The sequence below is a fragment of the Stenella coeruleoalba genome (genome assembly GCF_951394435.1).
Source record: "Stenella coeruleoalba genome assembly, chromosome: 13".
Classification (NCBI taxonomy): domain Eukaryota; kingdom Metazoa; phylum Chordata; class Mammalia; order Artiodactyla; family Delphinidae; genus Stenella; species Stenella coeruleoalba.
The window spans coordinates 997,364-1,012,949 of NC_137159.1; the positions used below are offsets into that span (position 1 = coordinate 997,364).

The 15,586-nt window shown below is 52.9% G+C and overlaps 1 protein-coding gene across 5 annotated transcripts in view; it reads right to left on the reverse strand.

The window, feature by feature from the left end:
• The window catches only part of SH3RF3 (SH3 domain containing ring finger 3), a 206,375-nt gene that overhangs the window by 22,855 nt on the left and 167,934 nt on the right, over positions 1-15,586 (reverse strand). For 3 of the 5 annotated variants that reach the window (XM_079941603.1, XM_079941604.1, XM_079941602.1), the window contains one exon: positions 11,996-12,255. In XM_079941603.1, coding sequence (XP_079797729.1) covers positions 11,996-12,255 — 260 coding nt within the window. Of the gene's footprint in view, positions 1-9,395; positions 9,753-11,443; positions 11,713-11,995; positions 12,256-15,586 lie in introns of those variants that run through there. The other 2 variants (XR_013831166.1, XR_013831165.1) reach the window with 2 other exon arrangements.

The window sequence follows — 15,586 nt, forward strand, 5'->3', positions numbered from 1 at the left end:
GCGTTCACATGAAATCTCTGTAAAATCTGGTATCCTTCGGAAAGGGTCTGGAACGGAACATGAAAGATAAACACGTCATTATCTACTCAGGTGTGCCAAGCTCATGTGCTTCTGAATAGTTTTTTAAACAAAACAGATGGGTAGAAATCACCTCATCCAACCAGAAAGGCAGCAGCAGGCCCGTCAGTTCCATACGGGAGGGGTTTTGTCAAGGGGATGCAGGATTTTGGAGGGTCACTTAGGAATCTACGCTATTATTTCCATTAGCCCCGACGGGCAGCCCTGCAAGCTCTCAGGGAGACTGGGATTTCCTTCCTGAACTGTGTGTGCTTCTTCAGACAGGCTGCTTCCAGGAAATGTGAGATGACACCCAGCCTGGGCACCGGCTCGGAGATGCAGGTTCAGAGGCCGCTGCCCGCTGCACGCAGCCCAGACCCGGCTTGGCAGCTCCGCCCTGAAAAGGGCCCTGCCTGGCTTCCATCCGGTCCTAAATTTCTCTAAGGAGCCGCCATCATGACCGCATGCCTGGTTGTCGTTATCACATTAAAACGATTGGGAAAGGATGGAGATTTGGAAGAAGCCGAGGTGTCAGAATCCAGGTGAACTCAGCTCAACCAGGGGCTCGAGGCGGCCCTTCCCTGGGCTGCCGATCTAACCAGGGAGGAAATGGCCCACCTGGGAGACAGGGTCACAGGACTGGAGAGTTGCGGCATCCACTTCACCCTTCTTGAGCAGTCCTAGCAACAGAGGGTGTGGGGAAAGTGTAACTAGAACTGCTCTAGTGCCAAAGGGTGGGGTGAGTTACCCATGGGTTATGGGTTAGTTTATCTTCTACGACTCGACTCTTGGGGCCGTTTCTACTGCCAGCTGCTGGTGGGCGAGTGACCCTGACGCCCAAGGAGACGGGAGGAACCCCCAAGTGAACCGGCAGGACGTGGGGGACTGAGGGGGGAGGAGAAGTGGAGGCCAGACAGGGTCGGCGCCCCTGAGGCCGGGGAGATCAGGAGACGTAGGCAGGAGGGGCCTCCGAGAGGAACAGGACAGGAGAGGAGGGCGATCGCCTGGCCCACTTGAGCCCAGGGAGCCTGCTGGGCTCCCAGGTGAGGTCTGCTGCCCTCTGAGACCAGGGGTGGGGGGCACGCCTGGGCCCCTTCTGTTCCTTGAGCCTAAGCCCCACCCCTGACACCCCCAGGAACTTTTCCAGCCCTGTGGGTCCTGAGTACTGGCCCCACCCACCACCCAAACCTCCTCCTTGCTTAGGCCCCGCCCTCCACAGCCAAGGCCTTCGCCCCCCTCCCCCTTTTTTTTTTCTTTTCCCTCCTCCTCTTTTTTACTATTGTGGTACTGTGGTACCTTCCGGTTGTTGATTCATCTATATTTTTATTTTTATATCCTTTCTAGCATATCTGTTAGTTTCCTAGTCTAATTTTATTTTTTACTTTGTTATTGTTCTTTTTTTCTTTTTTTTTTTTTTTTTGCCGCCCCAGGCAGCTTTTGGGATCTTGGTTCATGAGCTGAGGGTCAGGCGAAGCTCCTGCAGTGGGAGCTCCCAGTCCAAACCACTGGACTAACAGAGAACCTCAGGCCTCAGGGACTATTCATCAGAGTGAGGTCTCACAGAGGTCCTCATCTCAGCATCAAGACCCAGCTCTACCCAACAGCCTACAAACTCCAGTGTTGGAAGCCTCAGGCCAAACAACCAGGAAGGCAGGAACACAATCCCACTCATAAAAAAATAAAAAAGAGACAGCAAAAAACTATGTCACAGATGAAGGACCAAGGTAAAACCTACATGACCAATTAAATGAGGAGGAAATAGGCCACCTACCTGACAAAGAATTCAGAGTAATGATAGTAAAGATGATCCAGAATCCCGGAAATACAATGGAGGCATGGACTGAGAAAATACAAGAAATGTTTAACAAAGATCTAGAACTAAAGAATAAACAAACAGAGATGAACAACACAATAATTGAAGTGAAAAATACACTGGAAGGAATCAATAACAGAATAACTGAGGGAGAAGAACGAATAAGTGAGCTGGAAGAAAGAATGGTGGAAATAACTGCTGAGGAGCAGAATAAAGAAAAAAGAATGAAAAGAATTGAGGACAGTCTCAGAGACCTCTAGGACAACACTAAATGCACCAACACTTGAATTATAGGGGTCCCAGAAAAAGAAGGGAAAAAGAAAGGGTCTGAGAAAATATTTGAAGAGATTATAGCTGAAAACTTCCCTAACATGGGAAAGGAAATAGTCACCCAAGTCCAGGAAGCACAGAAAGTCCCATACAGGATAAACCCTTGGAAAAACACACCAAGACACATACTAATCAAACTAACAAAAATTAAATTCAAAGAAAAAATATTAAAAGCAGCAAGGGAAAAACAAAAAATAACATTCAAAGGAATCCCCATAAGGTTATCAGCTGATTTTTCAGCAGAAACTCTGCAGGCCAGAAGGGAGTGGCAGGATATACTCAAAGTGATGAAAGAGAAAAACCTACAACCAAGATTACTCCACCCAGCAAGGCTCTCATTAAGATTCGACAGAGAAATCAAAAGCTTTTCAGACAAGCAAAAGCTAAGAGAATTCAGCACCACCAAACCAGCTTTACAACAAATGCTAAAGAAACTTCTCTAAGTGGGAAACACAAGAGAAGAAAAAGACCCACAAAAACAAACCCAAAACAGTTAAGAAAATGGTAATAGGAACATACATATCAATAATAACCTTGAATGTAAATGAATTAAATGCCCAACCAAAAGACATAGACTGGCTGAATGGATACAAAAACAAGACCCATATATATGCTGTCTACAAGAGGCCCACCTCAGACCTAGGGACACATACAGACTGAAAGTGAAGGGATGGAAGAAGATATTCCATGCAAATGGAAATCAAAAGAAAGCTGGAGTGGCAGTACTTGTATCAGATAAAATAGACTTTAAAATAAAGACTGTTACAAGAGAGAAGGAGGGACACTACATAATGATCAAAGGATCAATCCAAGAGAAGGTATAACAATTATAAATGTTTATGCACCCAACATAGGAGCACCTCAATACATAAGGCAAATGCTAGCCACCATGAAAGGAGAAATCGACAGTAACACAATAGTAGTAGGGGACTTTAACACCCCACTTACACCAATGGACACATCATCCAAACAGAAAAGAAATAAGGAAACACAAGCTTTAAATGACACAATAGACCAGACAGATTTAATTGATATTAATAGAACATTCCACCCAAAAGTGGCAGGATACACATTCTTCTCAAGTGCACACGGAACATTCTCCAGGACAGATCACATCTTGGGTCACAAATCAAGCCTCGGAAAATTTAAGAAAATTGATATCGTATTAAGCATCTTTTCTGACAACAACGCTATGAGACTGGAAATCAATTACAGGAAAAAAACTATAAAAAACACAAATACATGGAGACTAACCAGTGCACTACTAAATAACCAAGAGATCACTGAAGAAATCAAAGAAGAAATTAAAAAATACATGGAAACAAGTGGCAACAAAAACACGATGATCCAAAACCTATGGGACGCAGCAAAAGCAGTTCTAAGAGGGAAGTTTAGAGCAATTCAACCTCACCTCAAGAAACAAGAAAAATCTCAAAGAAACAATCTAACTGTACACTTAAAACAACTAGAGAAAGAAGAACAAAGAAAACCCAAAGTCAGTAGAAGGAAAGAAATCATAAAGATCAGAGCAGAAATAAATGAAATAGAAATGAAGAAAACAATAGCAAAGATCAATAAAACTAAATGCTGGTTCTTTGAGAAGATAAACAAAATTGATAAACCCTTAGCCAGACTCATCAAGAAAAAAAGGGAGAGGATGCAAATCAATAAAATTCAAAATGAAAAAGGAGAAATCATAACTGACACCACAGAAATACAAAGGATTTGAGACTACTACAAGCAATGCTATGCCAATAAAATGGACAACCACAAAGAAATGGACAAATTCTTGGAAAGGTACAATTTTCCAAGACTGAACCAGGAAGAAATAAAAAATATAAACAGACCTGTCACAAGTAATGAAATTGAAACTGTAATTAAAAATCTTCCAACAAACAAAAGTCCAGGACCAGATGGCTTCACAGGTGAATTCTATCAAACAGTTAGAGAAGAGCTAACACCTATCCTTTTCAAACTCTTCCAAAAAATTGCAGAGGAAGGAACACTCCCAAACTCATTCTACGAGGCCACCCTCACCCTGATACCAAAACCAGAAAAAGATACCACAAAAAAGAAAATTATAGACCAATATCACTGATGAACATAGATGCAAAAATCCTGAACAAAATACTAGCAAACAGAATCCAACAGCACATTAAAAGGATCATACACCACGATCAAGTGGGGTTTAACCCAGGGATGCAAGGATTCTTCGATATATGCAAATCAATCAATGTGATACACCATGTTAACAAATTAAGGAATAAAAACCACATGATCGTCTCCATAGATGCAGAAAAAGCTTTGGACAAAATTCAACACCCATGTATGATAAAAACTCTCCAGAAAATGGGGATAGAGGGAACCTACCTCAACATAATAAAGGCCATATACGACAAACCCACAGCAAGCATCATACTCAATGGTGAAACACCGAAAGCATTTCCACTAAGATCAGGAACAAGACAAGGATGTCCACTCTTGCCACTCTTAAAGATTTGTGCTCAGAAAACTATGAAACACTGATGAAAGAAATCAAAGATGACATAAACAGATGGAGAGATATCCCATGTTCTTGGATTGGAAGAATCAACACTGTGAAAATGACTCTACCACCCAAAGCAACCTACAGATTCAATGCAATCCCTATCACACTACCACTGGCATTCTTCACAGAATTAGAACAAAAACTTTTACAATTCGTGTGGAAACACAAAAGACCCTGAATAGCCAAAGCAATCTTGAGATTGCTGACTCCATTTGCATGAGAGACTGGAAAAAAATCTCCCGTGTCTTTATGAGGACACAGTGATCACGGAAGGCGGCACCAGTGGTGGAATTCCGCACAAGAGAATCCAACCTGAGGTGGGATCACCCGTGGCCCCTCGGACACACTGGACATCCACCTTACACACCACCGGCGAGCTCTCGTGGCTGCCCTGGGTGTCCAGGTGTGAAATCCACCCCCATCCTGATTAGTTACAGTAACTTCTGCCCTCTGGGGAGAGCTACAGAACAGCTATTACAGGTGATTCACAAATTCTTTTCCATTTCTAGAGTTTATTGCTATTTTAAAAATGAATTTTGGTTTATTGTTTTGCAGCAGAAACCCAACTTCTGACTGGAATAGTTTTCTTGGGCACCATCCATCCTTCATGCTAAATGTCAGGTGTGAAACTGACAACTTAAAAAAACCCTTTCTACCCGTGTTTCTTGGTGGACAAATGAAATGGAGCGTCCGGCGAGGAGATGAACATGTACCATTTCACAAACAGAAAGCCAGCTAACCTGGCTTCATCTCGAGTAGCCTACGCGTCTTGATTTGGCGACATTAAGTGTCCTTTTTCTGAAACTGCAAAATCAAATCTCCTTTTAATTTTTCCTTAGAAGCCTTGGGGATACAAGTTTTACATCTGTATCTATCCCACTAGTCTATGGGATCTGGCCTTCAATGAACTGTCACATCCCTAAGAATGATCTCTAATAGTCTTGTCCAAATACCTGTGCGAAGTATGCATGAGATTAACTCACTTCCTGCCTCCAAACCCCGGGGTGGGAGACGCCATCGTGCCATCTTACTGATCGGGAAAGCGCGGCAGGGGGCGCTCGCCGAGTCCCCACGGCAGGCTGCCTCGTCCCAGCCTCACCTCCGTACTCACTCATCCATTTGCGCCTTCTTTCTCCAAATGCAGGTCTCACCTGTCCTGTAGTCGTTATGGCTCCTGCTTCCTCCCCCATCCCCCGCTGCACCCTGCACACCTGGGCACCCAGCAGGAGAAGCTGCCCATCAGGGCCCAGGAGAGGGTGTGGGCCCTCACTGGGCAACAGGGCCTGGCTTTACCCCCAGTGGTTACTAGCTGCCTGACCTTGGACCCTCATGTGCACATCTGTGCCCGGAAGGGCTCACCAGCACCGCACCAAGCTGAGACCCAGAAGTAGCTGGATTGAATCTCAGCCCAGGACAAAGGTCAAGGGGAGTAAAAGGAGAAGTGGGGGTGGCCAGGCCTTCCCGGGAGAGAGCAAAGGAGAAGGTCCCAGGCTGCCTCTGAGCTCTCTGCTGCCCCAGGAGGCCCCGTACCGTCCCACTCAGGGCCTGTGCCCTTGTCACAGGGAGGGACGCTCCAGTGGCATATCCCCTCCACAAAGAAGCTGCCTGTAAAACCTCTGATGTCGCTGTTTTGACAGCTGGGATTCGTGCTTTCAGGATGGGCTCATTTTCTGCCTGAAGATGACTCACCCACCACATGCCGGCTCTCCTCCTCCCACAGAGGGCAGTCCGGCCACAGGGAGTTGAGGGGAAGGCCTGAAGTCGCCGGGGCTCCAGCGGCCCAGGGCATTCAGCAAAGGGCCCTCCGCCCTGCCAGGGCGCCAACCCCAGCGCCGGTGCAGGCTGCCCAGCACGCGTGTCCCCAGGAGGGCGCAGGCTTCCATCGACCACAGCTGACCGGATGACCGCCAGACTTCTCAGCGACTCATTCATGAAGCGGACGGGGTTCCCAAAGCCCTTGAGAACGTGCCACCTGGGCCGTGGGCTCAGCGGAGCTTCACGCGTAATCTGATTCCACTGCAGCCACACCTGAGGTGCAGCACTGATCGCGGGGCTCCCCGTGTCTGGGCCTGCCCTCCCCCAGGAGATCAGCGCGAGGACGGGGCCTGCAGTGGACTCCAGTCCTGGTGCGGTCAGACCCAGCCCACTCCCCCCTGGGTTTAAGGTCTGCAGGACGCCTCCCCACCCCCGCTGGTGATCATGCGGGAAAGCACTGCCTGTCTCAAAGCTGGAAACACGCTGGCAGCGACCGATACGTGGTTACAGAGCGACGGCAGCCCCCTCCCAGTCCACACGATAGAAACAGCACGGGCAACGGCCTGCTTAGTGCGGTGAGGCTCGGCGGGGGAAACAAATTCACAAACCAGCGGTTCTTCGCTTTAGGAAAAGCTGCCTGGTTGTTCTCAAAGCTTCATCTTCAAGATTTCTTCAGATTGCACATTCCTGAGTTTCCACTAAACGTATCATTGTAACCCTCCTATGGTACATACACACACTTCTAATCGGGGGTGTGGTTACTAAGGGCCCTTCCCCCGCACACCCATTTCCACGAGGTCCCGACGGCAGGCAGGCCCGCCCGCTACCGTCCTGGCTGTCAGCCCAAACCCGTCCCCCAGAGACTCAGCCACAAAGGCCACACCTTGTGAGTGGGCTCGGCCGAGCGGTTCACTACTGCGGGCCCCCTACAGCTGCACTCGAGTCGTGCGGAACCGGAAGGCAGACACTCCAGCTCACAGCCCCCTTTCCTGGGCTGACCTCAGGGCCTTCTGCCAGCAGTTACCCTGGACTTGCCACCCCTCAGCTCCTGGACGAGCCAAAAACACCGGAGGTCACGGCCTCATGGGGATGGGGAGGCCACCAAAGTCAGCGCCCTGGATCCCAGACGGCACTGAGACTGGAGTTAGGCTGGCTCCACTGCCAGTGCTCTGGGACCCCAGGCAAGTGGCAGCACCTCTGAGCCTCAGGAGGACCACCCAAAATGAACATTTCAACGCAGACACCTTTAGAGGCTCTTTCCAGTTCCAATGTGCCACTACTTTGCGAAACGGAGACTCGCTCATCCATCAGCAGAAAGTTAACTTTCTCCTGGCCCGTAAAGTAAAGAATTTCCCACAAGTCACAGGAGTGAAACTCTCCTGGCAGCAGTTTTTCTGACACTTGTCAGTCAACAAATGTCACCAGGCCTTCTATGCACTCAGCACCCTCCAGGATCTGCCAGTCAGAGCCCTGAGACTATCTGAAATAAGTTTTAAATCAGGACTGAGCACAAAACAACAGATGCCCCCAAATACGCAGACCCCTCCTGTGTGCTGGACCTGCCGACCTCCTGCTGCGCCTCCTACTCTGTCTAAAAGCACGCTGGTCCAAACCCACTAAGCTGGTTTCATAACGCATGATGGGTGTTTCTAACTTGGGGCCACAAGGAAGACCCTCAGCACGCTGGTGCCACGGAGAGCACGGCCAGAGTCAGGCTCCAGCAGGAGGTCAGCGGGAAGGCGGGGACACAGGGGCGGAGGGTGCGGTGAGGGCCCCTGGTCAGGCCTGGCCCCACCATGCCCCCGCCGGGCAGCCGCGCTGACGTGAGCCGCCTGCCCCCCCCAGTGGCTCTGGGGCTCCCCAACTTCAGGCCACCTCCTCTGGCCTGTGCTCGGGCTACAGCTCCCAGGAGGCCTCCCAGTCCCAAGGCGCCCCTGCTCCCCGGTCTCAGGCCCGTCGACCAGTGCCCAGAGCTCTGCCTGGCCCGGCGCCTGCCGTGTGACAGACAAGCGAGTGGGGAGTGACGTCCAGCTGGCCGGTCAGGAGGGCTCTAGCACCAGATGCTCTCGGCTGCAGGGTGACCACGAGCTGCTTCCACCTTCCTGGGGGCCCAGGACTCCCCTTTCTGGTGAGTTTCCCTGGAGTCACCCCAAGGGATAAGGATCCCCGCCACCTGGTGCTAATGTGCTCATAAAACCTCAAAGACAGGAAACAGCCGCTGAGGGACATGAGAGGTGAAATCTGGTAGTTGTTTCAAGCACAAAATAGATTTTCTAAGTGCAAAAGCGTTAACTGAAATCCTACGGAGCACCTTCTTAAAAGGCTTCCAAGATTTGGTTCCTACTCTGAGATTTCTGGGTGCCACAAAGATGACCCCAAAAGCAGGATCCCTCCTTCAGAAGCACTAGATCCAAGTCCTTCAACGGGAAGATATGACTCCCACCCGCTGCACTTTGCCAAGATGAAACCTCCCTGTCTCCACTCCCGGGGCCTCCCCCACGCCCTGGGGCCTCTAATCTTTCCACCCCTGGGGGCTGGGGGATCCCGCACTGACGGCTGCCCCGAGGGTCTGCTTCAGACTGGCAGCTTCGAAGTACTTGTACTTCCAGGTCTCCTTGGAAGCACCGGCCCCTCCCATCCAGGGCCAACCCAGGCAGACCCATCCCCAAGCAGAACAGATGCCTGGTTGGGCCAAGGGACCCAGGTTCCGGGAGAGTCTGCAGTGCTGGATCAGAACCAGCCCCCCCAGGCCCCCCGCCCACCCCCGGCTCCACACTCCGCCCTGCATTCCCTCAACCCTGTGGGCTGCAGGGCCGTGGTCACGGGCTCACTGCAGCCCCCAGAGCTGCTCTGTGCCAGCGGCCCGGCTGCAGGGCAGGCCCTGCAGGGAGCGGGTGCGACCAGGCCGGGGAGCGGGGGCGGGCGTGCGGGAAGAGCGCTGGGAGAGCAGCTGGGGGGTGCACACGCTGGCTCAGGGCCCTCCTGCCGCACGTGAGTCTCTCTGACCCCCACCCCCCGAGGCTGAGCAGGGCCCACGTGCAGGGCCCGCCTGGAGCAGGGCTGACAGGCCCGACCCCCAGGGGCATAGCTAGCGATGCCCGCCTGCCAGGGACCCCCAGCAGCACCTCCACACGCAGGGCTGCCGCGCTCGGAGGGCCGGATAGGATTTCAGCGGAGCTCGGCACCGGAAACGCAGGCGCTGAGGTTCGGGTCTCTGTGGACGGTGCAGGTGGAGCTCACTGCCTTTTCCTGAGGAAAATTCAGTAACAGAAACAGCCTGGAGAATACTGCCAATTATCTTAAAAAGCCTTTTGCCGTAACTAAACACGTGTGCATCTACGATGGGCTCACCCAGGGACAGATGGGAAGCAGCCCGCTGCGCTCTCAGTGGGTGAAATCTGTGGCTCTGGTCTCAGGGGGCAGGGGCAGCCCAGGGCCCCGCGGGCAGGTCCCTGGCGCCCAGCTTGCCCCGGCTTCCCTCCAACGGCCGCCGCCAACCCTGCTGCCAGAAACGACAGCTGCGGCGCTTTGCACTTCACTCTAAATTGGGAAAAATTCACCTGGGGGTGCAGGAGGGAGAACACCCACAGGCGCCTTTTCACACCACTGCTTCTCGCTGTGTCTGACAGGTGAGAAAAGCAAGCCACACAGACGACGTGCTTGTCTCCCGGCTTTGACGCTGCCGGTCACGGCTGCACCTGCGGACACCTGCCCACTTCCTGCCACCAGATCCAAGTCACCTCTGCCGAGAGCGCGGCGGGAACCCCACACCCCCAGCTCGGCTGGCACGGGCTGCTGCATGGCCGACCCGGAGCCGCCTGAGCTGAGGTGACGCGGCTGTTCCTCGTTAGGCGGGAGCTGCTGGCAGAGCGCGGGCCTCGAGCGAAGCCAAGTGCCCCTAAGAGCGGAGCCAGCGACCACGGAGGAGGGCGGAGGGGTATCATTCCCCACGAGGCCCCCAAACACCCGACCCCGCTCAGGCAGCAGCCCCGTCTCTTTCACAAACTAGAAGGGGGGAACTTGCGGCCAAGAACCAGAACCGGTCACGGAGCTAGCACGGCTCTTCCCTTTCTGAGTCAGAGGTCCCAGGGAGCTTGTCTTCCAGGAAGGTCGTCCAAGGGAGAGGGTGGGACCACCCGCCCTCCTGGGGGGACCCGGCTATGTCTCCCGCCCAGGCAGCGAGGTGGAAAGAGTGGACCACGACGGGTGATCTTCAAGCAGACGTGGACGCAAAACACAGAGCAAGGAGTCCCTTCATGCCCAGCCACCTGCCCGTCTCAGGACGAGGCAGCCGTCAGGGCCGAGACGGAGGCCTCTCCCTCTCCGGGGAGCGTAGGGAGAGCATCCCTCTGGACCAGGGGACAGGCGGTGAGGAAGCCTGAGCCTTTCTGCGAGGTGCCTGGGCCCCGAGAGCACGGGGTGGTGAGGGGTGGATGTGCCTCTGGGGTCCCAGGCAGACAGCCTGAGCCATCTGGATTGGGTACCGTCCCCAAGGGAGAGGAGAGGCTGCCGGCTAGGTCGAGGGGCACACTCTAATCAAAGGCTGGCTTTACAGTGAAAGGTTTGAAAACATCCACAGACCGTGGCAAAGCCAAGAGAGAGAACAAGCCACTTGGAGAGCAAGGCCAATAAAGGGAGTGGCCCCTGCCGGAGACCCAGCCCCCCCCCAGCACAGCCCGGGCAGCGCGGAGGCCTGACCACCCGACACGTCTCATTGGCTTTGAATGTGAAAAAGGTGAAACAGCTCATCAACAACTTTTTTATGCAGATTACGTGTTGAAATGACAATGTTTCTGGATACTGGGTCTAATAGATTATATCAATAAAATGAATTTCATGTTTTATCTTATTTTTAAATTGTTTTAACTTTCAAAAATGTGACTTATTGGAAGATTATAAGTTACATATGTGGCTTGAATTATGGTGGCTTGGTGGCTCACCTGATGTCTAGCTGGTGGCAGCTGAGGCAAGCTGCCTGGACTCGGATTTCGTTCTGAAATCAGCCCCACTTCCTTCGCTGTTAAAGAAGAGCTGAAATGCCGTCCACACCCACTAGGAGGCTGGCCGCCTCCTCTGGCTGCTGCCCCGTGGCCGAGCGGGTTGTGCACTGCACGAGGACAGCACGTCGAGGGGGAAGGCCCTGCTCACGCAGCACGCGAGTAGATCCGTGGATTTGTTCTTAGAGATCCTGGCACTTGGCAGAAGGTGTCTAGGCCCAGCAAAGTGAGTAGTTTACAATGACTTTGCAACAGGAGGAACGAAGCATCTCGAGGGGGCGCTTTTTCTCATGTGTGAGAAAACTAGCTGGGCTCCGGTCATCCCTCCCCGAACTGCGGCCACTGGAGCGCCACCGCTTTGCTGGCTTGGCCTCCCTCTGTGTCACGCGCCTGGTGCCCGCACGCGAGCCTTAATTTACAAAACGGGATAGGCGTCTGGTGCCCAAGAGGGTCAACAACCAGCTGGGCCTGGGCCGCCCAGGGTGGGCCACTTACCCTTTCGCTTCTCCTCTCGTCGGGTCTACCTCCTGCACTGGTGGGGCTGGGTGCCGACCGGCCGCCGGCAGGGCCCGCTCCGGCCTCCCCGTGGAGGTGGACGGCGCTGACGTTAGGAGGAGTGACGGCCGAGGCTGCCGACGAGAGCGGGATGGCTGGCCGGGGGCTGTGCTGTGGGGACCCGATGGCGGGCAGGCTCTGGGCGCGCAGGGGCGACACTGCGGCGGTGGGCCGGCCCTGCACCTGGGCCGGGTGGGCAGCTGGGAGAGAGGAGCGGAGAGAGCAGGGGGAGGTGAGTCTGCAGCCGGCAGCGTGGGGGCCACGGCCCGCCCTCCCGCCCACACCTCTGCTGAGTCTCCAGCCCCAGCCACAGCCGCAGGCGGGGCAAGGAGGCCTCTGGGCAGCCGGCTGCCCCGCCTCACCAGGAGCCGGGAGGCGGCCTCTATGGCTGCCGCAGACGAGGCCCTTCCCAGTTTCTCCGGTCTTTGAACTGGTGTTCTATGCTGTAAGGAACCAGTACGCTCAGGAGGGTTTCAGAACCACCCTGTTCGGCCCTTCGTAGACCTGAAGCCCGTGCAGGAGCCCAGAAGAGGCCCAGGGAGGCCCTGGGCTGCTGGGCTCCGCTGCGCGTGAGAGGACCTCTGTGGACAGCGCCGCCCCGGTCGGCCTCCACCCGCAAGTGGAGCGGCCCAGCCCTCGGCCGCCGCGCCCGCTGCTCCAGCTGGCAGAGTGGGGGCGGTTGTGTGAGGATCCACGGACCGATGGCTCACCGTCGGTGATGGCTCCCCACTCCAGCGTAAGCTCCACGGGTGGGACTTTCGTGACTAATGCACTAACGTGTTCCAAACAACTGGAACAGTGCCTGGCATGTAGTACATGCTTAATAAAATTCGTTCGGAATGAACGAGTCTTTGAGAAAGGAGAACCCTGGCTAAAACATCTCTACAGATTTCCCAGAACTGAACGGCTGGAGAAGAAAACAATACTCCATGAGAGAGAGGCATGGCTCACAGCACAGACTGGTGGCAGGGTCGGAATCCACGGCCCTTTGGTACAATTCACCCTCAACTTCACCCGCCCAGCAGGACCCAGACACACGCGGCCGACCCGTCGCCCTGCTGGGCCTGCTGGTCAGCGACGTCAAAGCAGGCGTGGGCTGCTTGAGGACGAGCGTGGACACGCCGTTACTCCCAGTCTCTGCCCCTCCTCTCCTCTCTATCCCATTGTTTCAGTAGCTCTGGAGCCCCCAGATCCCGCTACCCCACACGGGTCCACTCTGCCTCCCAGGACCAAGGTCCAGTGGTGCTTTAAAGAGAGCAGGTGAATGAGTAAGTGACCTACCTTATCGTCCACTCTGTCCTTGCCTTACTCTCAGGCTATCACTTCCCACTTCATGGATGGAACGAACGCTGGAGATTCCCCCAGCGTCAGGGCAACCTCTGTCCAGACCCAGCCCCTCAGCCTCCAGGGTGCAGGGTCCCACGGGGCGACCCTTCACCCTCACTGACACCTCCCACACCCCGTCTCTCCTGTCCTCGACTCCGCCCCTCCTATAACTGACTAACCCCCTCCTGTCTACCGGCACCTCCTTTCCTGCTGCCTTGACGCCTAGGTGCTCGGAACAGTGTCCACATGGCCCTTCCTTCCTTGTCACTCAACTCTCTGACGGGCCTGTGTTTGGTGTCTGCTTGTCCTCTGAGGCTTCACAGTTACGGCAAGTTCAGGTTTGCATTTGTGGCTGTGATTCCGACTCACACGAGGGCCCATCTTCCGTCTGGGGGACCCCGCCGTGATCATCCTCGAGGATTCTCTCTCCCAGCCTCTGCTCTCTGCTTCTGAAAGTCGTGTTAGAAGTCGTCTGAAGCTCGGCGTCCACCCCGTGTATACTTTCTTCTTGCTTCGCCTCTGCTCCATCTCTGGACTAGCTCCTCTGTGGGGCTTCCGGTGTGGCCAAGTCCATCTCAGCTGTGTCCAGTCCAAAGCGTGTGTCCCCCACAGAGGTTTCGTATTTAAATATATGTTTCCTTTCCAAAGTTTCAAGTTGCTTCTGTCCTATCCAGTGGTTTCTGATTCACATCCATCTACCTGCTGTTTTAATTTTCTTCTTCATAATACTATTTTTTCTTCCTTTTGGTGGGATGGACATTATTCCTTCTTTTTCCTCTTGGAGGAGCTGAAATGTGCCGATTTCAAAGCCTTCTTAGGTTCTCCTGCCCGTTCTTCAGGCTGCTGGCCTCTGTGATGCAGGACTTTCCCACGAACTGAGTGCAGGCTCGCCCTGAGCGTTGAGTGTCTCGCTGCCCTGTTTCCTCTCCTTTATCCCCTCCTGCAGTTTTGTTGCTGCTTCTGCCTGGTCTCTGGGACCTCCCCTCAGAACCAGGTGTAATCGGGTGGCTTGAGTCTGGTCCTGCAGGAAAGGTGAAGATCTAGCCCTCAGGCCAGAGCCAGACTCCAACTCCAGGGGGGGCTCCATTCCCTCCCTCATCCCAGGCAGGGGCTCAGTACTGACCACTCCCAGGAGGGGGCTCAGCCCTTAGACCAGTGCACCTGGCCTGGATCCCTGATGCCCTCCAGAGGCTGCCTGTCCGTGTTCTCCTGCAGGAGGGGAAAGCTGGCCACCACCACCTGCTTCATCCCGGAACCCAGGAGGCCAGCGTATCAACTCTCTTGTGTTCCATTCGTTTACATCCAGAGTATCAAGAACCAACCAACCTCTCTGTGTTCAGAGCAGAGGGGGGTGGGATTTCCACATGAATCACTCTCCCAGGCTTCCAGGAGTCCTCCACTCACTTCTGTCTCCTGAAATACGGTTTCTCACCCCATCGTTCCATCAAATGTATCTGGACAAGATCACTTACGACTCCCCTGTCACCAAACTTAATGGACACTTTTCTGTTTTCAGAAAAAGTATCTATTAATCTAGCCATTTGTCTTCACACCAATATCACACTGATTACTGTGGCTTTTTAATATGTCTTGAAATCAGTGTTAAGCTTTCCAACTTTTTCTTTTCAAGGTTGTTTTGACTATTCTAGGTCCTCTGCATGCCTATATGAATCTGGGAACCAGATTGTCAATTTCTACCAAAAAGTTGGGTGAGATCTTGATTGGTATTCCATGGAAGCTATAGGTCAGTTTTTGGCGAATAAACACCTTAACAATACTGCTTTCTCACTCCTGAATAAAGTATACTTCTCTACTTACTGAAGACTTCTTTCTTTCTTTACTTTGCAATATTTTGGAGTGTTCATTGTGCTGGTCTTACTCATCTTTTGTCAGATTTATTCCTAAGTAATTTATATTTTTGATGCTATTAAAATTGGTATCATTTTTTAAATGTCAATTTCCAATTATTCATTGCTGGTGTAGAGAAACAAAACTGACTTTTGTATATTGATCTTGTATCCTGTAACCTTGCTGAAACTAATTCACTGTCTCTAAAAAAGTCTTTGTCTGTGTCTGAGTGTGTGTGACTGTGGATTCCTTAAGGTTCTCTATGTACAAGTTCACGTCATCTCAGACACAGATGGTCTTCCTCTTTCCTCTCCCATCTCCACACCTCTTCCTCTGCCTTGACTAACTGCTCTGGCT